The sequence below is a fragment of the Chionomys nivalis genome, chromosome 20, assembly GCF_950005125.1.
Source record: "Chionomys nivalis chromosome 20, mChiNiv1.1, whole genome shotgun sequence".
Taxonomy (NCBI): domain Eukaryota; kingdom Metazoa; phylum Chordata; class Mammalia; order Rodentia; family Cricetidae; genus Chionomys; species Chionomys nivalis.
The window spans coordinates 13,030,566-13,053,994 of record NC_080105.1 but is presented as its reverse complement, the minus strand read 5'-3'; the positions used below and the strand labels follow the sequence as shown (position 1 = coordinate 13,053,994).

Below are 23,429 nucleotides of genomic sequence, written 5' to 3'. Positions count from 1 at the left end.
GCCAGCTTAGTGAACTCATCAGATCTGCCTATTTCTGCCTTCTCAGTGTTGGGGTTACAGATGTGAGCTGCCATGCCTGGACGTGTGTGTGTGTGTGTGTGTGTGTGTGCGCACGCATATGTACAGACACATGTACCTTTGTCCGTACACAGATGTCAGAGGACGATGTCAAATATTCTGCTGGCTGTCTCTCCTCCTCATTCCTTTGAGACAGAGTCTGTTTGAAGCTGGTAGCCAGCACCTACTAAGGATGATGAGCTTGTCTCAGTCCACTTAGCACTGGGGTACGAGCACATGCATGGCCATATCGAGCATTTTCTGTGAGCACTAAAACCCACCCTCAAGGCTCGCATGCTTACACAGCAGGTATTCACACCCACTGACCCATGTCCCCAGTCCCCATGCTTGTCTTTTTAAGGAAGGGTGCAGAGTGTGGTACTCCTTACTATTAAAAGTATTATTCAACTTGAATAAATAAGCAAATAAAAACATTCTCCCAACATGACTGAAATTTGTTGTATTTATTTCTTTCTAAAGTTTGTACATCTACATATACCATATTGTAATCCTTCACTGTTGGCATGATTCCCATGACGTAAAAACCATTTCAAATGCAATAAATCTTGTTGTTATAAAACAACAAAATACCCTCAACTTATAAAACCACAGGGACAGTTCTCCTCATGGCCTCACACACGAGAGAAATGTACTGTCTACATCACAGCTTCTACACAGTTGACCCACCTGTCTAGGAGGGCTAGGTTTATTTTAATAACAGTGACATAGGGCAATATTTATATACAGTCATTTCAATAAAAATAAAGCAATTGTAAAATGTAAACTCAATTTTCAAAATATTCTTTAAACACTTTAACAATATCCACATAAATTACTGTTCCATTCAAAAGACTACCACCATGAATGCCACAAGCTGGAAGTGGCATTTCTGAGTCTGGTGTGTGATAAGGAACAGGTAGGTTCTCAGTACATGGTGTGGTACCACTAGCTTTCCCAGGTCTGCTAACACTGACTTTTTGGCTACTGCAAAGGGGAGGCTATGATTTTTGTCACTAATTACTTTTGCAATCTGCAGGGACACAGAAACAACTGGTGGAGAAAACTTTGAAGGTAGAGGAATGTTACGCATTGTCAATCAGCTGGAGCCACAGTAAACAGAAGCCAGGGACTAGGCCACAAAAGCCCAGTGCCTGTCTTATCTTCAAAGCGAGAAACAGCCACCCTTACGTGCATCCCGCAAGCCAAGGCTGACAACATGGACTCTTCGTTGTGTTAATGTCTCTTCCAGAAGCGAATTCCAAACACTTGAGGTAGAAGAGAGTGCAGGGAGGCATGTCGGCCTTTGCTCAACAACTTTCACGTGAACAGAGCACTGTTGAGCAATTTTATGTTCCTTGACCCTTCCCACAGAAATGAATTCGTATCCATTTCTGGAAATCTGGGAGCAAAGGGAAAGATATCAGCTGACAGTGAACAGAACTCAGCGTGTCCATCTGTTTTTCGAAAAGACAGAATGCCATCTTAGCTTCAAGCTGAGCATCCTCTACACTGTGCCGTTCTCCATGACTGAGTCACTCTCAGAGTTGATATCTTGCCTGTAACAGGGTCAAGCCACTGGGACGGCTGGATTCTTAATAGTCCAGGACCCAGTTATACCTGCTGTTGAGCAGAAGCCCGAGCAGAGTAAAAGGCCAAGGAGAAGCTCTGGAGTGGGGAGATCACCCTGCTCCCCACTGCCCACGGTAAGGGCTCAGCATAATGCCTCAGACCTGCTATGGGATCCTTCATGGAGCCTGTGGCTGGGGCTTACTGGTGTGTTCAAAGGCTATGTAGACTGACAGGGAAACACAAAGCGAACCTCCAAAGTTTTCTCCATCACCAGTGCTTTCAGAATTGAAGACAAGGAGCTTATTGTCATGTTACTGCTAGTGAGAGCTGAACTCTCCCCTGCAAAAGTACATTGTATTGGGTTTCTGCCTACATTCATCCTGAAGACCCTGGCCTAAGGATAAGTGCTCAGCCGTTCAGCACACTCCAGCGCAAGGTCTCTCACCTGCAGCTGAGAAGCCAGGGCAGGCAATCCACACTTGGGGCTCTGAAGGTAATAAGGCTTCTCCATGTACACTGCCCTCTTAAATGAATGGTCTGCAGAGTGCTAGTGGGGGTGCTGGAGAGCCACTGTCAGGGAGTCACAAGAAAGACTTCAAGTTGGTGGTCCACCAGGAAGGACATGGCATGTGTCCCCAGCCCCAAAATGTCTCAAAAAAATGTGATGCCACTCAGTCAAACAGCAGGACTCCATCAGTCTTCCCTGGTTTTTGGGACACATCTGTGATACAGTTTATACCGCTTCTGTTCACTATTTCTTTAGAATACTCTGGCCCTCAGCGTCTTAAGGTCATACATTTGTATAACTTAAAGCTCTCTCCCTCTCTCTCTCTCTCTCTCTCTCTCTCTCTCTCTCTCTCCCCCTCCACAGATGAGTTCCTTGGCATATCAATTTTCTCCCTAAACACCCAAGAGGACAGTTAATCAGTGAATCTCTTCGAAGATTTAACACATACATGGCGACCCCAAGTGGAAAACAGCCAGCTTACCCTTCCACTTCAATTTGGTCTAATTACTCTTATTCCTAAAGCTTAAAAAAGTATTCTAATGACAGAAAAATTCAATACGGATATATACTCTCTAGAGTGAATATTATTATCCATGTCATTGGTTACTTGGCTTTACAACTTCCATGGCTTTATATTAAAATCCAAACATTTCAAGTAACTATGGCCTAAAATATACTTTATTTCCACTACTCATTTTCTGTGTGATTTCTGAATCAAATGGCTGTTTTCTGCAAATCACAAGTAATCCTTAGCAGGAAATATTCTCACGGAATTCCTGCTGATCAGCCACAGAGCCAGCGCACCACACGTAAAGAACAAATTGAGAAATATATATTTGTAAAAATAGTTCGAGAATGAAGAGTTAATAAAAACAAAACTCAAGTGTAACTGCCCATATGGGTCTGCAGCCTGGAGCTGGTGGTCCCAGACCCTGCAGTTCCAATTCTCCGACTCAGACATGAAGACGCGAGGCAGTGTGTTCAAACAAAAGACACTGCAGCCAACCGCTCACTCAAACACACCCAGTCGCTGCTTTAAATATACCAAACATGCTGGTTGATAAAACTGTAGTTTCTAGTTACTATTTACACTCTATAATATAAGCAATAACGTCAAAGAACTAAGGCCAGTGGCTCTTCTTTGGGGAGAGTCAGGAAAAAGAGACTGAAGTATAAAAATATTAAATAAAGTTTTAACTTGTTCCTAAAGTCCTTTTACCTGTGACACTAGCTGTTAATTGTGCAATTGCGAACCTGGAATACAGTACCCGATCTTGGGATGCCCTGATAGACTTCAGTATCATCTGTGATATTCCTTTATAACAAAGGGGGTAAGGATGTGGCACCAGGAGAGTGATTGATCTACTCTAAAGTATACACCGGTACATAAAAGATACACTGGGTACTTATGTAGTTCTTCGGAAAGCTATGTATTTTTCTGGACTAATTACAACAATAAAGAACGTGAGCTCAAAAGCATCACATTTTGTAATAAGCCCAAAGTTATCAGCTCAACTTTATGCTTAAGTGCTCTTAATCCTAAGGATACTAAGACTGCCCAGGCTGCCTTTCCCCACACTTCTGGAATTCCCAAATTATAATAAGTTTTCATTGTATTGCACACTGTACACCTCAATAGATTCACAAGTTTACTTCAAAGTCATTTTTGTCCTGGTAATTCAAAGCTTAAAGATGGAATCTTCTATTGTAAAGTCTTATTAAAAAATTTAATCAAAATATCATTTGAATTTAAGTTTAATAAAACAATACCACTATATGAACTCTCAACAACTGTACTATATAATCATTCCTATGAGGTTTTTAAACGTTCTTTTCATATTATAATGGTTGTTATTGACAAAAATAATTTCAACATACATATACCATATACTGATACACAATCTACACATTTATGCACATACATACAACTATAAATACCCACAAATACAACATTAGCGGGCAACAGAAAGCATTTCCTTTGACATGTGACATACTATCTATACAGACATTTCTCCAAATATGCACTATAACAGATATACATATAAATTATAAAGGATGTGCCCACAAGACCTAAGGAAACCTACTGTATGTACAAGTAACTTGCTTTATTCCTTGCTCTTGCATACAATCAGCAAACTGCCATGCAGATTCAAGTATTTACTGACATTCTTTCCACATGCAATGAGTTGATGGTTCTAAGATGCCCACTCCACAGATGCAGAATGTGAATGACGTCAGATGTCAGTCTTGTTACGTGTGAAGCATGGAGGAAGAATCTGGAAGGATATGCAGTGACAAAGGACCTCAGCAATAGATCAGGGATTATTTTATATGGATTGATAACATCATCTGGATGGCAAGATGACAGCAGATGTCAAGAGTGAGTGGGGGGATTTCTGCTGCCCTAGAAGTCCTGGAGCAAGGGAGATGCTCTGCCTACAAAGTTGACTGTTCTGTTTCTGTCTGAGTGACACAAAGCTCGGACACAAAAGCAGATGCGATTCAAACCCCAAGCTGCATCACTGTTCTTGAACCAGAGTCCAGGTTTCACTGATGCTACAATTCTACTTGGGGGTCTAGTGTGAGCTTTCCACAGGAAGAGCACGCTGTCATCTGAACTTGCAAAGGAATTATTCTCTGATAAAACCAGGAAGGGAGCTACTGACCTGATAAAATCTTGCATCCATAAAAGCTAACCCAAATGTTCAAAACTAAGAAACTTAATATCAAGGGAGGCTTAACTGATGCTGACTAGAAAAAAAAATTACCAAAGAATTAAAATCCCATCCACAGTTAGCTTCTTCAAAGCCCTTCTAGCTTGGGAAGACAAAAAGAGGTATGAATGACTTCTAATCAACAAGGCAGATGAGGCGTGCATTTCAGGACGGTCCTTCCTTATTTCAGAGCATGGCCCCTTATTCTTGCTTCTACATGATAAAGGGGAGAAGGCAAAGGAGTGTGACTTCCTGCACTCAGCTTCCCAAGTAGACTATAACACAAATCTAGCCGGGTCTTTAAAAACAAGCAAGATCTTCTCTTCCAGAACCCTTCACATTACATTTGCCTGGGAAACAGTCCTTACCTTCAGCATGAGGGAAGTCAATGGAGGGACACCGAGTGCCTTACAAACTTCACAAGATTGTTGCATGAGAAAATGGCTCCATCTTATTTACCTAAGAGCAATTTAAAAAAGCTACACATAATCTATAAACTTTCCACATGCAATGAGCTGATGGTTCTAAGATGCCCACTCCACAGATGAGATGCAGAATGTTTTGACCAGAGTACCCCCCCCATACTGGTTTCACTATGATTAATTGTAATGTATATAACTAACACTTGACTTATTAGACCTTGCTCAGAGTTAGGTAAGTGATGTATTTTTTAAAAGTACATTTCAGTAATGACAATGATATACCAATAAAAGAAGGACTTTGGGTGGTAGTGAATAGATCTTAATCTCTAAAATTGAGTTCCTGGCAACCCTTTTTTAGAAGTCAGCGTGTGAGGTAGGGTGAACCCCACAATATACACATTTTATACAGGGTCAGTTTACAACAAGACTACAGATCATCAGCTTTGGATGACTTGAGACCCTCTACACTGAAAATCTTTATTAAGGGAATTAAGGTAAAGCAGATAATATTTATCATATGGAGAGGAACTCCAAGGCTCCAGGGCACTGAGGTAGGGATGAATGTAGGTATAGGTGGGGTAGGATGAAGTACCATGGAAAGGAGGGGGAGGAGAGCTCCCTGTACCATGCGCTGGGCAACAAGGACCACCTTCCATTTCTTATGACTAAATACTGTATGGAAAGGGGTTGGCTATGGACCAGAGTCCCATCGAATCAGAGGTGTTTCCTACCATAGGCTAAACAGCCTGCTGTGCATTCTTAGCAGGCAGCATCCTTCCAGAAGCCTCGGGGAAGACACATTTTAAGCCTACCCCCCCCCCCAAGGCTTACATTACATTACACTGGGGCAGGCCGAGATTCTACCTCACAGAAGAATGCTATAGTTATTTTTCAAGATAAATCATGCAGACACCATAGTCCACAGCTTTGAAAGTGACTTTGCTATCTGAGTATCTATAAGCACGACCTTAAGTTCTGGAGTCAACACCTGTGAGTCCTGTAGGAGGGACCATGGCAGTGCTGATGCTATGGGTATTCTCAGACTGTTCTCCATGCCAGAAACTGCAGCAAGGTACCATTCAATGTATACTAGATATTCTAGGTAAGAACGCACAAACATTCTATACACATATAGACACACACTCTGGACAAACACTCAAACATGTTCACTGTTCTTCAGCTACTGATGCTCAAAGATGATGCTCAAGACTCAAAGGTCTTGGTACCTCTTTCCCTTCAGGGACAACAAATACTTAGCTAAAAAGCAGACACTGATAACTCATCAAAAGAAAGGCAACTTGCCCAGGAAATATTGGAATCGGTAGGAAGCTATGAAATAGTTCAGGTACATGAACCACAATGGTAACTCCCCATGTCAGCTTCACGGTTCTAAAATATAAATTAAGTCAACTGCTTTCACCTAAACAAGATAGAAGTTAAAAGAAATCTTTCAATAGTGTGGCAGAATGCCGTGAAACAAGCAGCTAGTTTGGAGAGGAGTTCCTATTCCTGGACACAGGCAAGAGAGACATGTACAGAGTGGAAAGAGGTGCAGGTTAATACCTAATCCTGTAACTAAATGCTAGGATATTCTAACGAGATGTCTCTATAAACTACCATGATTCTCTAACGGGCTTTCTCTAACTTACTGGAATCATGCTATTCATGCAAGAGCAGCTGATTCTCTGGTCATAGTACCTTCAACTAACCAATCAGAAACAGAGAAAATGTGTAAGGACAATAAGAATATTCAAAAGTCATCCTGTTAGTTTTGAAGATATGTGGTAGGGAAGATAGTTTTGGAGGATACAGTTTCAAGGCTGGAAACCTGAGAGTTTTGAGCCATAGAGGAAACTCACCTTTTCTATTCCTTTCTCTTCCTCTACAGGCACTACTCTACTTCAGACCTTGGACTTTAAAGGGGCTGTTTGACTGTACGGTGAAACCATAGCAATCACAATAATGACCAAGTAAAATGGCTACAGAGATGGAGATGAGAATAAGCTAAGGAACGGCACACAAATCATCAGATTCCCCCGTCTTCAGTCACTATGGCCAGATTGGCGGAGGAAGAACTGTAGTTGTGTTTGCTCCTTATTTGTCCTGATGTAGCAAAGAAAAGAAGGGGGGGGCATCCATTTCCCACATTATTTTGTTTCAACCAGGACACGATCAGTGCCTGCACATCTATGCAAAAATGAATCTATTCCTGGCTGGAAGGGTATCTATGACAGAGATGATTCTGATTCCTAGTTTAGACCCCATGGGAGTGAGGTAACACATTCCTATAGAAGAACACACACCATACAGCTGCAGCTTGCAGCGCCCAAAGGGCTGATTACTGCCACCATCCTCCAGAAAACAGAAGTAGCTTGGTATCAATCGCCCTCAGCCTCCCTTCAGGCAAGATGACTCCACATCTGCTTTCCCGTGTGTGGCTGGAAAGGAATCCACACCTGAGGCAGACTCCTGTGCCTCCTAAGGTCTCCCTCCAGTCCTGTCCTCTTCATGGTCCACTTTTCCTGTGTCCAGCACTGAACAACAGGGGCCAGGATGAATGAAGTGCACCACCCTGGAACACCTGGACTCCCAGCACTGCCAAGCTGATGAGAGCATCTGTGAGCATTCAACGTCGCCCCCGTGACCGGGCAGGATTTCACACGGAAAGTCTAGGATTTACTAAAGCACAATGCTTGTCCAGTTATGTATTTCACAAGGGAGTAAAAATTTAAACCTAAAAAAAAAAAGTACAACAGTTGACTGGAAATACATAAAGTAACTGTGCAGAAGTGCAAATAAGAGAAAGCAGAAGGAGAAAGGATCTGCAATCCTCTGCCCCTCACAAAAGGTGCATTAGTTATAAAGTTGCCCAAATCCTCAAAGCAAGAAACTCAAGAGCAAAGACATCTGTACAGAAACTAACAAAAATATACAATATAAAAGGTCACTAATGCACCGTTTAGTCACAGACTATTTGTTTAAATATATTCACGGATTACCAGAAAGATCTTGAAAACCTCTTTTTGCTCCATGACCAGCACTTCCTGGCCGTGGACAGATTCTAAGTAACTTTTTGCTTAATGCCTGGTGTTTCAGGTCGGTGGTCCTTTCTCTCTGACACGTTGCGCTTGACCTTGGCAGTGACCGGAGATGCATCTGGGTTCAGGGAAGGACTTGAGTGTGACTTCTTTAGTCCCACTGCCTCGTTTCCTTCTGTACCCAGGAGCTCCTTGCCTCCTTCTTTCAGAATGTTGACATAAATTTCATAACGGGTTTTCTGAAGGCAAAAATCAGAGAAGTTAGGTCAGTACAACTGCCAAATGCATGTGTGTGCACACCTGGCATGTTATTACACACAACATGAGAAGTTTTTGATCACTTGACTTTTCCCAAGCTGACAAATTACTTGGGGACTCATACTTGCAGGATGAGGACTCATCTATTAAGATAAAAAATTAAGCTAGAATTTCCGTTAGCATTTATTCTAGGTTCTAAGGAGTGCCAATATACTGGGTAGAGTAGACATGCATCTGGAATGCACATAGCAAAGGGAGGAGTGTTTTCTGGGCAGCAGGAGCTGTAACCTCTGGTTCGCAGGAGACTCTTGCATGTGATCTAGTCTTCATATTGTACTTGGCTTGAACACATTCATCTGCTGTAACTCTGGAAGTGTCAACTGGATCGCCCTCCCATGCTGACTCCACCTGCGAGTCCCTGTAAGTCAGTAATCCATTCTAGAAGCCATTCTGAATTTCTATTGCTTTTCTCTTAGGATCAGTCAATTCTTACTCTCACACTATGAAGAGTGGTTACTAGGAAACAAGATGAGGCCTGGAATTGCTTTCTGATGCTTTTCTCATTCCACCTTTCTTTTGTGACTGGGAATTTACTGGATGCCACCTATGTTTCAGATAGTGCCTTTCTTCCCCTCCCCCATCATCTCTCTTGTGCTATGATGGTTTCCTAAAGGCTGGAAACACTGCATTTGTTGGATCCTTGCCCTAACGGCCTTGTTTCTGTCTGAGTCACTTACCTAGAACTGTTGCACAGCCATACTGAAATTTACACATTCCTGATTTGATACATTCTAGTCAAAATAAGCTTTTCAGCATGCTCCTTCTACACATGAAGACTTTGGAAAAACCTTGCAATATTTCATTTCTAAAGGAGAGTATGTCAGTTATAAAGCTGTTCAAACAAAGGAAAGCAGAAGCTGTTAAGACTATGTATCTTTCAGGGATTTTTTTCTAGTTAGATTAGAGGTTTGTAGACATCAGCTTCAAGTGCTACATTTCCAAGTTATTTTGCTCAAAGTAAGAGGCCTGCTATCCACTCCATTTGTTCTGCATCCAGGCATGGCACTGTACTTTGGTGACAACATTCACTGAGTGCCCTCATGCTGATCTGAAGTTCTTTACACAAACCATAGAAAGTTTGTAATATTACTATTCCTTTTTACTCATACGGAAACAAAGGCAGGGAAGTCCAAAGTCAGGATCCACAGGAAGGAACTTTGATTTGAATCCAAGCATGAGGACAGTGGGATCCACTTTGCAAATGTTTTCTTTGACCGTATAGACGAATGCATATTCTAGATTCTAAGAAGAACTCTGACAGACACAATCAAAAGCTATCCTCAATTTCCCCTTCTTAGTCCTGCCACTCTGAAGACAGACACAAAGCACAAAGCAGCTTCCCTAGTCCCTCTAACAGCTAGGATGGGCCATGTGATGCCCCAGAAAGGACCAGACAGAGGAATGCTGGGAGCTCCTGGCAAAGAGTTTGCTTTCTGATGGGACAGCTGGGCTTTGGAGGAGAAGCCACCAGTTTTATAACCTCTTCTTAAAAAAAAAAGATTTATTTTAATTATGTTTATATGTGCACCTATATTCCTGAGTGCAGTGCCTGCAGAGGCCAGAGAAATGAGATAGTCCTAGAGTTATAGGCAGTGATAAGCTATCCTTCATGAGTATTTGGAGTTGAACCGGATCCTCCTTGAGCACTGAGTCATCTCTCTAGCCCCATAGCTTTATTCCTTCTCCCCATTTGATATGATTCCTAAAGCTGTTATCATGTGATTTAGGACAGGAGATATGGATACAAAAGAAAGGCATGCTAGGTCTGAGGGAAAATGGAAAGACAGAGAGAGACACACATAGACACACACACACACAGAGAGACAGAGACAGAGAGAGACAGAGAGAGAGAGAGACAGAGAGAGAGAGAGAGAGAGAGAGAGAGAGAGAGAGCACCTGATATTTTGACTCAATGAGCTGGACCCAACCCTAAGAATCCCCATATCCTCAGATTCATAAAGATGAACCACAAATTTCTGTATGTAAGAAGCACTATTAACAGTCCTTATCTTCAGGTAAAAGAATTAGTAATTGATTAATATTCCAATTTTCACAAATAAGGAAACAAAGAAACCCAAGAACGTGCTAAGCATTACCTTAGAAGACTACGTGAGAGCTTAGTCACAGCATTCACTAATCAAAAGGTCACCAGCATCACATATTGCTACATATGCCCCAAAACCAGAAGACTGAGCTGGATGAAATCCAAAGGGCATACTGGCTCCAAAACCTTACGTAGTCTAAGAATTTATTACACTACATCCAAACTTCCTTAGTGGCAAAATTAAAATTCTGAAAAGACTGTTTTCAATGATCACATGATTCTGTATAAGTGACATCAGGAAGCCAGGGAGAGACACACTAGTCCACGGAGTGAAGCATTCATGCAGTGAGGAGCTAGGAAGGGCAGCGTTATCTAAGACATAAAAGGGGCACAGGAGAAGTGACAGGGCTAGTTTCCATTGCTGTGAAGGAGCAAGTACCACTGAGGACTGTACCTGGAAAAGGCTTGAGGAAACCATTTCATTCATGCATCCTACAGCTCCACTATGGCACAAGTCAGTCACATGACTTTGTTAAACACAGCACAGAGGCATGACCGTGTAGGAGTCATATGCTCACAAGAAGTAGAGGGTAAGGAGAAGGAGGGCCAGGGAAAGGACATCCTACTGCTAGAGAAAGCACAAGGAAATGTGGGCAGGCTTGTGAACCACCAATGGCTAGACTCCTTTCTGAGGACAGAAAACCAACTCCGCATGAAACCCCTTATTCAACTTCTCAGGGTGCTCTCTTTGAGGCGTAGGGAGGCTGTACTTCTAATTAACTACGGGGCTCATCTTTGAAGGGTGATTTTCTTTCTTCCTTCCTTAGAAGACATGACTCTCACAGATTTTCCCAAGATAAACCAAGAAATGTTTGAAGCGAAAGCTGGCACACAAGGAAGAACAACCTGACAGAAATAGTAATTGTAGCCATTCCCTTTTATTCTAGTTTATTGTTTAATCGAAATCGAATCATGTCACTTAATTGAAACCATCACAGAAACCACGTCTGGACACAGTGCAGAGACCAGCAGATTGTAGGGAGCCCAGCTCCAATGGCAATGCACCTATATCACAACTTCTGCATCTACGGCTCAGGGAACATCAAGGAAGAAAAGGCAGAAAGACCATCCTCATTATTCACAAGTATTTTACTGTTAGGTTACTCATATTGACTGTACATACTCTGGGGGTGCAGTGTGACATTACAACACATGTACACAATATACATTCTGGATATTACCCATCAGAAGAATAATCTGCAAATATTTTCTCTCATTCAGCAAGTTGCTTCTTTATATTGTTGATTATTCCCTTTGTTGTACACACATTGCTAACTAAATGAACCCTCATTGTTATGTTTTCCTGACTTCTCCTTCCTCCTCCTCCTCCTCCTCCTCCTCCTCCTCCTCCTCCTCCTCTCTCTCTTTCTCTCTCTCTCTCTCTCTCTCTCTCTCTCTCTCTCTCTCTCTCTCTCTCTCTCTCTCTCTCTCTCTCTGTGCACCAATTTGCCTAGACTGACTGGACAGCAAGTCCTAGGAATCTTTGTCTTCCCCTCCTGAGCACTGGAATTCTAGGTCCGTTCCTCAGTGCCTGTCTTTTATCTTAGCTGGGAACTGAACTCAGGTCCTCACGATAGCACTCTGCAGACTAAGCCCTCTCCACCAGCCTTCCCCCAGAGTTATTTTTTTAATTTCTTTTTAAAAGCCTGATGCATCAGACTAAAAAAGCAGCCAGTATTCAAATAGCCAACCTTGCCTGGAGAACCTGGTAAATGACATTTAGAAAAGGACTGCTGCTTCCCTAACAGCCTGTTCCTCCTCACAAATGGAACTCAATTTTATCTTATTTTTTTTAATTAAAAATATTCATGTGACTAGCCTGAGGAGAGGAAACAAAGTTGAAAAGGAAACAGTAATTCCCACCACTCCTTCAGTCTCCTGTTCTGTCATACGCTCTAGTCTTAGCCCCTGATACACATGCACCAGTCTGCTAGGGCATTTTTGTGAAAGCAGTGACGCTATTCTAATAACAAGGGGTCCAGCCCAATGTTTGAAACTAAGGTAGCCATTTTGAAATCATGAAATAAGCACAAAAACAAAAGACCATTATGGCCAGTAAACAGATTAGCAATTTAGAAAGCCTATACATCCATCATGACAGCGTTTAGCACACAGGAACCACCCACTTATACTTGCTTTTAAGTTAGATGTAAGAACGTTTACTCCGTTTAAACATCTGGTCAGTTTTCTACCATTTGTAGCCAAAAGTACACAAGCATTAAAAACCTCCCTACTGAGTAGCAATGGAACACTTGTCTCGATTTTATTTATGAAAAATTACTTGGCTAATGAATTGCAGTATGGTACAACTTTGTTTTTTTTTTTTTCTCAATAGTCAATGGTTTATTGAGAGACATTACTATTTACCACAATGTGGTTACATAATAAACATTAAGTCAGTGTCTATTAAGGCCATTGTTAGTATTATGTCACTTACTTGTTCTCTGTAGCTTAATAGGATTCTCTTAGTCTTTTCCTGTATATTTGCTATGTGTATAATATCTTATAGTTTCTAAGAGATTCTAAGATGGTATATATAATTGTAAGGTTCCAAAATCTGATTAAAATACCAGATCAGAGACCAAACTAGAACATTATATAGCACAAAGATAATTTGATAATAAATATTTCTCCTCCTTGACTCTACTTTCTCTATATCCTACATTCATTCTTTGAGTAAGCCCCATTCCTTCATCTTCGCAATATATTCAGAACCCTTCGCTTTCTCATGGTTTCTACCAAATCTGAAGCAAGCACAATCCTTTCATGCCTAGACAATTAGAGATGCTGCCTGCTTGGCTTCTTTGCTCCCTTCTTTGGCATCCATGCACACTCCCCTCAACAGTCATTGATGGGAGACACAGCACGCTACCACTGCTCAGAGTGCTACGCGTCTCCGATCCCTAAGATGCTTCTCAACCTCAAATCCTGCAAGTGGCCCAGATACCTCTGATCTTTGTTGATTGTCACTCCTTGTGCCACCAACACCACTAGTTTACTCTTAAAGAAGTCTCTGGGCACAGAGTAGCAGAGGGCCTGCCTCCTGGCTGCCCCCATGTGCCAGACACATCCCTCCAGGACCACTTGCACTTTCTATTTTCTTTCTCCCCATAGCTCTTTACCCACAAGTCATGGAGACCACACCCTAGTGTCCTTTATCGCTTTCAAGCTTCACGATGTCATTGTCATATCGAGGCCTTCCAATTCTAAACCATCACACCTCTTCTCATGCCTTCACTAATTTTTCTCCTTATCAGTTCTCCCCATCCACAGCCTTGTATTATTTTTTTTTTTTAGAAAACCTTGTTTATTTCTTCCTTTTCCCCTAGGTGCTGTCACATGAAGGAAAACAATTGCTTTTGTTTCCTAAGAGTAAATAAAACACCCATTAAATGTATGAATGGAAAAAATTGTATGCAAAAGAAAATAAATTCACCCAAGTCTGGCCGAAAATATATTCTAGATATATTTTATACAGACTATGTCAATTTTTATATAAATAAAAACAACAGGGATATAGACATGGTCAATAGATGCCTGGTAAGTTATGACCTCCAGAACCTCTAAGAATACGAAATTATTTTAGGCATTCCACCATTGTGGATTCCATCATTGTCTTCCACAAATCACTAAGGTCTGACTTGTTATTCCAAGGTTTATTCCTTCTCTCTCCATACCCTCTTGACGTTGGCAGTTGAGATGTTATCTGTGACAAATCCTAATCAGGCACCAAGTAGAAGCTGCCTGATGACAATTTCAGAGGACCCTAAAGTACAGATTTATTTTACACAATCTCTTACGGAGCAAGAAGAGAAGAACTGACATTATCATGCATTGTAAGCTTAGAGATAAATCGAGAATTGGACTACAGTGCCAGCCAGGACTCTGGTGCTTCGTCATGTGGACAGCGACTTGATCTCGTGCTGACTGGTATAGAACCTCTAAGTCCACAATGCAAGTGCACACTAAAGAGATGAGCATTTTTCCAAGGGTTATTTATATCTAGATTATACCTGCATGGTCATCCTCACATCTCATTTACATATAATGTGTCAGGATCACATTTAGGGCTTGGAAGCTAAACTAAGATTGGTCAGACCCTTGGGCCATAGAATAGGAGTTTCTTGACTTACTAATTAGAATAAATCAGCATTACACGACAATAACAATATTAAAAGATTATACTTCCCTGACAATTTTATGATAGGATGATTCATAATGGAACATGTAGAAAAGAGGTGAAAATCAAAGGAGAGGCATTTTAAATTAATTTAATATCACACCACAAACTCATCACTACATTGGAAAGAGACAAGTTTCTAGTATAGGACATTAAAATGAGATGGGGTGTCTAAACGTGAGTCCATGAAAAGACAGTGGCAGCAAGAAAACAGTCTTACAGGAGATGCCTATGGATGGCAATGTCATTAAGCTAATGAATATGGGTCTTACTACATTCTAGATCATGGTTCTGTCATCACTATTCAACCTCACCAGGTATGGGTCTTTCATTATAAAGGACAAAAAACGTTTAAGAAAATAAAGTGTGCCTCAAGGATATATTGTTACTTGTGCCGATATTATTAACAATATCTTAGTCTACAATCACATGCTCATGTCAGTTCTGTATTTCTGAGCTAGCTGCAAGCTCACCTTCCTTCCTCATGGCTGCCCCAATAGTGTAAACAGATTTCTAGCAGTCTAAGACTATATGACCTAACCCACTACTTGATAACAACTCCAGATGGGATTTCTACCAAGTCCAAGAGCTGGAACTACTTAGGTGCCCAAATACAAGTTTGTTTGTTTGTTTTTGAAATAGATTTCTCTGCTAATTTCTTTCTTCAGATTAGCTGTTTTCATGAGCTTCTGTGAACAACAAGCACAACGGCTTTTATAAAGCTCTGATACTTTCTTCAACACGTAACCTCTTTAGGGTGCCCTACTTTCATTATGCTTATTCTTAATTCCCTGTAAACAAATCTGTCTCCAATTTGTAGGAGAACGTTATTTTTCATTAGTAGCAAGGCCTATGAGTGCCGACAAAAAAAAAAAAATACTATGCCTGAGGACATGCCTAAGATGCTACATGGATTAAATGTTAATTGCTCTTTAAAAGGAAAACCTAGCGACTGATATTCTTGGAAGCCAGTTTCATCACACCCACACATAAACTACCTGCATCTGATGGTGTCCCTTCTCCTGAGCCCTGTTCACCATCCCTTATCACTCTTAATACAAGTGTCTCCCGCTCTATTTTCTAGTAGAGGAGCGCAACAGTCACCCCTTAATGAAAGCCATGCTGTCTGTGCGCCCACTCACTGCCCATCTGTAGTCACAGCCCACTGCTCCAGAAACCAGATCCTCAGCATCTCCTCCCAGCATCTCGTTTCTCACGGAGGTGGAGGAAAAGGCCGTCTTTAGGCAGGAAAAGCAATAAGTAACATACACGTCAAAGCACGTGTTGTTCTAGAGCTCTATGCTGGAAAATCAAGAAATAAACTCCAAACCAAATCAAAGGAAACAGAGCAAGGAGCCTGTAAACTGGCTACTTATTTACACATAGTCTGGTCATTTTCAGTCTGCACTCCTGGAGGTCATGGCAGAACTGATGTGCAATCTACTTTCTTATTGATCAGTTAGCTTACTCACCTCTCAGACGGCAACAATAGGCGGAAGAGACTCCTAACATATAGGCTGTGCTGGGGCTGGAGGGTTTTCACCCTATTCTCCCACACCAGGCATCCACATGCACTAGCAAGCTACTATCTAAATATAGCAAGCACCATGCATTATCAGTGTGTCCAGCCTGCACTCCGGAAAAACTGAAAGATGTCTACACTCTGTTCTCTCGATTCAGCTTTGATTTCTGCTTTCATGTTCTCTAAATGAACTGAGTGACTGTAATTTCTAAAATAATTTAAAAAATGAAAACGTTTTATATAATGATATAAAGAGAAGTCAAAAGCTTGTACTAACACAGACGAAGGGGACTGTGCTTACACAGAGTGTTTTGGGAGTATCACCTGTCACCGTTCTCTAGTCCCTGCCTTGCCATCATACTCCTGTGGAATCTGGTCTGTGGGAGAAACTAGAAAGTCAAACAGACTGACGCACCTCCACAATTTTACAGCCACAGACATCGAGATCATGCTTCTCTTCCATCCATCTCAAAGAATTGCATTGCACACACCTAGAATATACTAAAACCCAACCAGATCCAAACCTCTAATTCACTTTCTGGAGATAACGGCTTCTAGGGTCTCAGGTTTGCTAGGCAAGTACTTTACCAGTGAGTGATATTTCCACCCCTCCTTTTACCTTTTATTTTAAGGACAAGGTTTCACTAAGTTGCCTAGGCTGCCTTGAACTCACTCTACAGTGCAGGCTTGTTTTGAATGACTGGATTGCTGGAGTTCAAGAGCTTGCTTTTCAGCAAACTGAAACAAGCAGTCCCTTGAACTACAGGTCTATAAAATCAAGCTTCTACTTGCTCAAGTTATAAAGTATCTGAGTTATAGAAATACTGCTATCTCTGTAAAGTTTCCCTTTACCTACCTAAGACAAAATTTTAGCTCAAAAAACTTTTATACAGTCATGTTCATTATCTTTTCATTTGTATTTTGATTTTGCTTCTGGGCCATAAGAATTAGTTGAAGTTATATAGTGTATTTTTGAAAACATGTACTTTTCAGAGTGTGTGTATGTGTGTGTGAGTGTGTGCATGCATGTGTGTGTACATGTTCATGCAGTGGACATGTGAATGTGGCTGCACATGTGTATAAGCCAGAGGCTGACTTGGGTTTCTCCCTCAGTATTCTCAATCTGAGTTTTGGAGATAGGGTCTCTAACTGAACCAAGAGCTCACTGATTTAACAAGACTTAGCAATCTGCCAGGAAAGCAGGCCCAGGTACAGTCCCCTGCTGTAAACCACAGCCATGAGCCGAAATAAATCTCTTTTTTTATTATGAGCCTCAGAAACTAAGAGATGTAAGCACATTGTGCAGTATTTGTAACTGTATGCTCTGTGTGTGCTGGTGGATCTCCATGGTCAACTTGACGGGTACTGGAATCAAATCAGACTCTGTAAGTCTGTAAAAGGCATTTTCTGGAGGGATTACCATGAACAGGAAGGTATCAAGCCATAGGAGGCTGGAGGGCAGCGCTGCTGTGAAGTGAATGATGTGACTGACCTCTTGCCCTTGCCTCCTGCTGGGGAACGTATCTATCTCCTTGCTGCTGCCACTCTTGTTTCCCCAACCCCAGTGCTTAGTCTTCAAACACTCACTGGATACTAGTAGTTCTTAAGAAATTCCTCAGGTCTGCAGCACCAGACTGGGACTTCTGTGGCTTTCAGCCTTGTGGACAAGAAGTTCCTGGGTTCTCGTTCTATCTTGCAGTAATTGTTCGACCCACACTACGTAAGCCAACCTAACAAATCCCTACTTACTACATACTCATTCTATTGGTTTTGGGGGTCACTCTAGAGCCTTGGTGGTGACCCCTTCGGAGTTGTCAAACGATCCTCCCACACAGGTTGCCTAGACCATCCAAAAACACAGATATTTACATTATGATTCAAAACAGTAGCAGCATTACAGTTACAAAGTAGCAAAAGAAATAATTCTATGGTTGGGGGCACCACAACAGGAGCAGCTGTATTAAAGGGTTGCAGCATTAGGAAGGCTGAGAGCCACTGCTCTAGAGACCCTGATAATCAGGTGTGGCATATTTCACTGAACGCGATGCCTTCCAGGTCCAACCATGTTACAGATGGCAGACTTTTCTCCCTTCTGTAAGGGAGAACAGGACAAAACAGGGCAAAGGTTCTCCTAGCTTGTCTTAGCTGGAGATATCTTTGATTTAACTTAAAACTGACCCACTTTTTCTATCCCATCCCCCACCCCCACCCACAGCCCAATGGAAAGTCCCACAGGAAAGTACCCAACCATGTTCTAGAAACCTGGGGTTGAGGCTGAGAGGTGGTGGTGCATGCCTTTAATTCTAGCACTCAGGAAGCAGATCTCTGTGAGTTCGAGGCCAGTCTAGTCTACAGAGCAAGTTCCAGGACATACTCTAAAAGCTACAGAGAAATCCTGTCGAAGGAGGAGGAGGAAGAGGAGGAGGAGGAGGAGGAAGAAGAGGAAGAGGAAGAGGAAGAGGAAGAGGAAGAGGAAGAGGAAGAGGAAGAAGAAGAAGAAGAAGAAGAAGAAGAAGAAGAAGAAGAAGAAGAAGAAGAAGAAGAAGAAGAAGAAGAAGCAGCAGCAGAAGCAGAAGTAGCAGCAGCAGCAGCCTGGGGTTGAAAAGCCCCAGCTAATGCATGCTTTTGGCTTCTTTTAAACTTCCAGCTTGCTTTACTTCTCCCTGAAACTGCCAACCAGTTTTTTCTGTGTTCCCTGTAAAATACATTTGAGGTTGTGAAAAGTTCTCTCTAAGCAGTCACTGCCTTAATAGATTCTAATTCAGACTTTTATTGTGAGTGGTCTTTGGGTCTCTACCCCTCAACAAAAATAAGATTATTTTACTCATACATGGTTGCAACACAATATGCTTTTTACCTGTCAGTTGTTTCTGTATCTTTGCAACTATAAGCAAGGCTGAAATCAAACAGAAATGCAGGTGTGTCTCAGAGATACAGTAACTCCTCCTCCTGACACATATTCAGATCAAATAGTGATTCTATTTATAATTTCCTATAGCAATGATACCAATTAACATTCAATGAATGAGAGCTCTATTTTTTTCTGTCTCTTCAATAAAACATGTTACCTTTTGCCCTACTTATAACAGCCACCCTAAATTTCATTTCCCAATGGTTAGTAGTGATGGGCTCTGCTTCATGGACTGGGGTCAACTGCATGAAATCTCTCAGGCAATGTCTACTTAGATCCTTTCTGGAAGGCTGTTTTTTGTTTGTTCGTTTTACTTAGTTGTATGATGGGCCTGTATAGTTTTCCTGCCAGCCCCTTACTGTAAACATGCTCAACAGACAGCCATTTCTCTTCATTGTTCTTGTTCTGTAGATTGCTCCTTTGATGAGCAGTATTGTTTTTGCTTTTGTTGTCTGTGGTTTTAGTGACACATTGAGGGCCAGTGTTTGGGGCTTTTAGCTATGATTTGTTCTCTGGGCTTCACTTTCTCACCAAATCTTATTTTTACTTGATATTTTGAGACAGCGTTTCATTCAGTAGCTCTTCCTGGCCTGGAACTCATTATATAGAATAGACTGGCACTGAATTTATAGAGATCTGTCTGTCTCTACCTCCCAAGTACTGCTATTAAAGGTGCACCCCATTATTATTTTTGCATCTAGTATAGACTAAGAATTTGATTTCAGTTTTCATATACCTGGATCTCTAGTTTTCAAAGCAGCATTTATTGAAGAGACTATCCTTTTCCTACTAGGTATTCCTGGCAACTTTGTTGAAGATTATTTAATCTTATTATATTAATTAGGGTTCTCTATAGGAAGAGAACATATAATATATATATATATATTTATATATGTGTGTGTCTCTTTATATACATATGCACGTATGAATTTAAAGAGGATTTATTAGAATGGCTTACAGGTTGTGGTCTTGCTACTCCAGCAATGACTGTCTACCAAAAAACAATCCAAGAATCCAGTAGTTGTTCAGTCCATGAGGCTGGTCTTCAGCATATGGCAGAACCCTGTGACATAGGCTCTGATACCAGCGAAGGAATGGACTTGCCAGGGAGAGTGGGCAAGCAGTCAGAGAGCTAAAACTTCCTTCCTCCATGTCCTTTATACATGTGTGGGCCAGGTTCAAGGTGGATCTTCCCACCTCAAAAGATCTGGATTAAAAGTGCATCTTCCTACTTCAAATGATTTAATTAAGAAAAAATCCCTCACAGGCATGCCTAGTTGCTGCTCAGGTTTTAGTTCATTCCAGATATAGCCAAGTTGACAAACAAGAATAGCCATCACGCTTATATTCAGGAATTCATTTCTGAGATCTTTTTTGTTTCACTGACCCAGATCACCAAGTGATTTTCAATGTGCACATCAGCGTCATATTACGTTTATGTGTTTGTTTATATTCATGTGCTGGGGATGAAACCCAAGACCCTATGCACACCAGGTAAGCACTCGTCCACTGAGCTATATCCCCTAGGCCAGAACAACACCGTTTTGAGCAGCACAGCAATATTGTTTTGTGAGAAAGGGTTTTGCTACACTACATATACTGATCTTGACTCTCTGGCTCATATCATTCTCCAGAGGACTCCTAACTGTAGGCAGATGACTCCCAGTTTGTGCTAATTATCCCCCTTTTCAGTCTCTGAGAACGTTTACCCTTTTTCTTTGGATACTATGTTAAGCAAACAGAATACGACTGTCATCAAAGAAGACACTGAAGGCACTATACATAGCTGATAAAGGAAGGATTTCAGGTTTGAGTCATTTCAAGTAAATGACTAGATGCTTAGTAAGCCTTCTTCTCAAGGCAAGGAACTAGCTCCTTATATGAAGCTCAAAGAATTTGCCGTTAGGCTTTTATTCCCTTTACAGGCTTTAAAAGGTTAAACTGTAGGGCTTCTTAGTCCGTTTCCATTGTGTAATATGAGATCCCAGAAGACAACGCTATTTCTATTCCTACCTGAAATGAGCATCTGGACAACTGCCGACCTTTGATCTCTGTCTTTGGACATCATTTAAAACATAATTCCATTAAAAAAGAAAAATTTTAAATTTCCAGGAATTCTACCAATTTGTATTATTTTTGTTCTTCAGATCCAAACATATGACACCATATCTCTGAGGCTGTCTGCAAAGGAGGTGGCATTCGGTTCCAGGCTAGAGCCAGTTACTGAGACAGACAGGGACACCAACTATCTTTAAGTAAGTTAATGTTTCTTATCCTTAGCTATCACTGGGGAGATAAAGGGAAAGAACTCTTGTCTTTGTACTTCCATGAACAAGAACTTAGTATCTAGAGAATGTATTTCAGAAGTTGGGCTGCTTTGTGGCATCCAGCAGGGTGCTGAGATTGTCCTTCCATTGCCCTTAGGCATGGGGAGGTAGTTACAGAGCTCCCAATGTGGAGAAGATTAATACAGTGATGGGAAATGAAAAATGAGCAATCTGAGGAAGTAAACAGAATTGGATCAAAAGGAAATATATCAAACTAACTTACCCACTAACAACTATGAAACAAAATGTCCACGCTTTAGTCGTAGCTTAGAAAATTCTTGATAATACTATGTGGCCTTTAGACTAGTTATTTTGGGTTTCCCTAATAACTATAGGCAATGTATCCTTGTTCTTAAATATACCAGGATGAGAAGGAATAAAGTCATTTTGATTGACAAGAAAAAAAATTCAGAAAAGAATACATCTATAAGATTGCCCCAGATTTTTCAGATTTAAAATATTCCCATCTGAAATATTGTCATGTCTTGTTATAGAAGACATTTGCTGTTTCTAAAATTCACTTCCGCGGGCATGTGGCCTGTGTGGGTCCTCCCTGCGCTAAGCTACGAGCATATGCTACTCGGGGTCACAACTCGGGAATGGGGATTCTGTTGAACTACAGCCTACTAAGTCAGCAGAGTTTCTGACTGCCTGCTTTCAGTTATGGGGGAATCTGACACTTTTCTGATAAATAAGAATGAGAGGACTCATACACCTTCAAGAATTCCACTTCAAAGCATAAGGGAACATGTTTGAATAAGTATTGTGTCACTATAAGAGAATGTCCAAGAGTGAGTAACTTTTAATAGACAGAAATGTTTGACTCGTTGCTCTGGAGGTTGAGATGTCTAAGAGCATTTGCCTTAGCGCTTGGCAGGGGCCTTTGGCTGCTGCTATCTGATGGCAGAAGGAGGAGAACAAGAGAAAACAAAATAGAACAAGTGACGGACAGGCTTAGTTTTCTTTTTTTAAAATTGTTTTTATTAAGCTATATATTTTCTCTGTTCCCTTCCTTTCCTGTCCTCCCCCCTTCTACCCTCTCCTATGATCCCCATGCACCCAATTTACTCAGGAGATCTTGTCTTTTTGTTGTTGTTGTTAAATATTTCTTATAGTTTATTTAACTTTATTTTTATGTGCATTGGTATGAAGGTGTCAGCTTCCCTGGTACTGGATCTTCAGATAGTTGTGAGCTGCCATGTGGGTGCTGGGAATTGAACCCGGGTCCTCTGGAAGAGCAGTCAGTGCTCTTAACCACTGAGACATCTCTCCAGCCCCGAGATGTTGTCTTTTTCTACTTCCCATGTAGATTAGATCCATGTATGTCTCTCTTAGGGTCCTCTTTGTTGTCTAGGTTCTCTTGTGTTCTGAATTGTAGACTTAATTTTCTTTGCTTTATGTCTAAAAGCCACTTATGAGTGAGTACATAATATATTTGTCTTTCTGGGTCTGGGTAACCTTACTCAATATAGTGTTTTCTAGATCTATCCATTAGGGACAGGCTTAGTTTTCTAACAAAGCCCTTCTTATGGAACTAACCTAGCAGTTATAGCAATCCACCTGTAAGGGGGAGCTCTCATTAGCCAATGAGATCTTTTTACTAATAATGTGTGGATTGAGGGATGACAGCCTTCTATTTCTAGCCTTAGCTTCCAAAATTCACATTCTTTTCACAATGCAAAATACAGTCTCTCTATCCCATTTTGCATGCCACTTAAATGGGCTGTGTTCTGACAAGTCCACCAAATTTAAAGTAAGT

At 41.3% G+C, this 23,429-nt stretch overlaps 1 protein-coding gene across 5 annotated transcripts in view; it reads right to left on the bottom strand.

Moving 5' to 3' along the window:
• Positions 1-491: 491 nt before the first annotated feature.
• Psd3 (pleckstrin and Sec7 domain containing 3) overlaps positions 492-23,429 on the bottom strand; it is a 439,685-nt gene continuing 416,747 nt past the window's right edge. For all 5 annotated transcript variants that reach the window (XM_057753140.1, XM_057753141.1, XM_057753142.1 and 2 more), the window contains one exon: positions 492-8,547. In XM_057753140.1, coding sequence (XP_057609123.1) covers positions 8,332-8,547 — 216 coding nt within the window. In that variant the 3' untranslated portion in view covers positions 492-8,331. The remainder of the gene's footprint in view (positions 8,548-23,429) is intronic.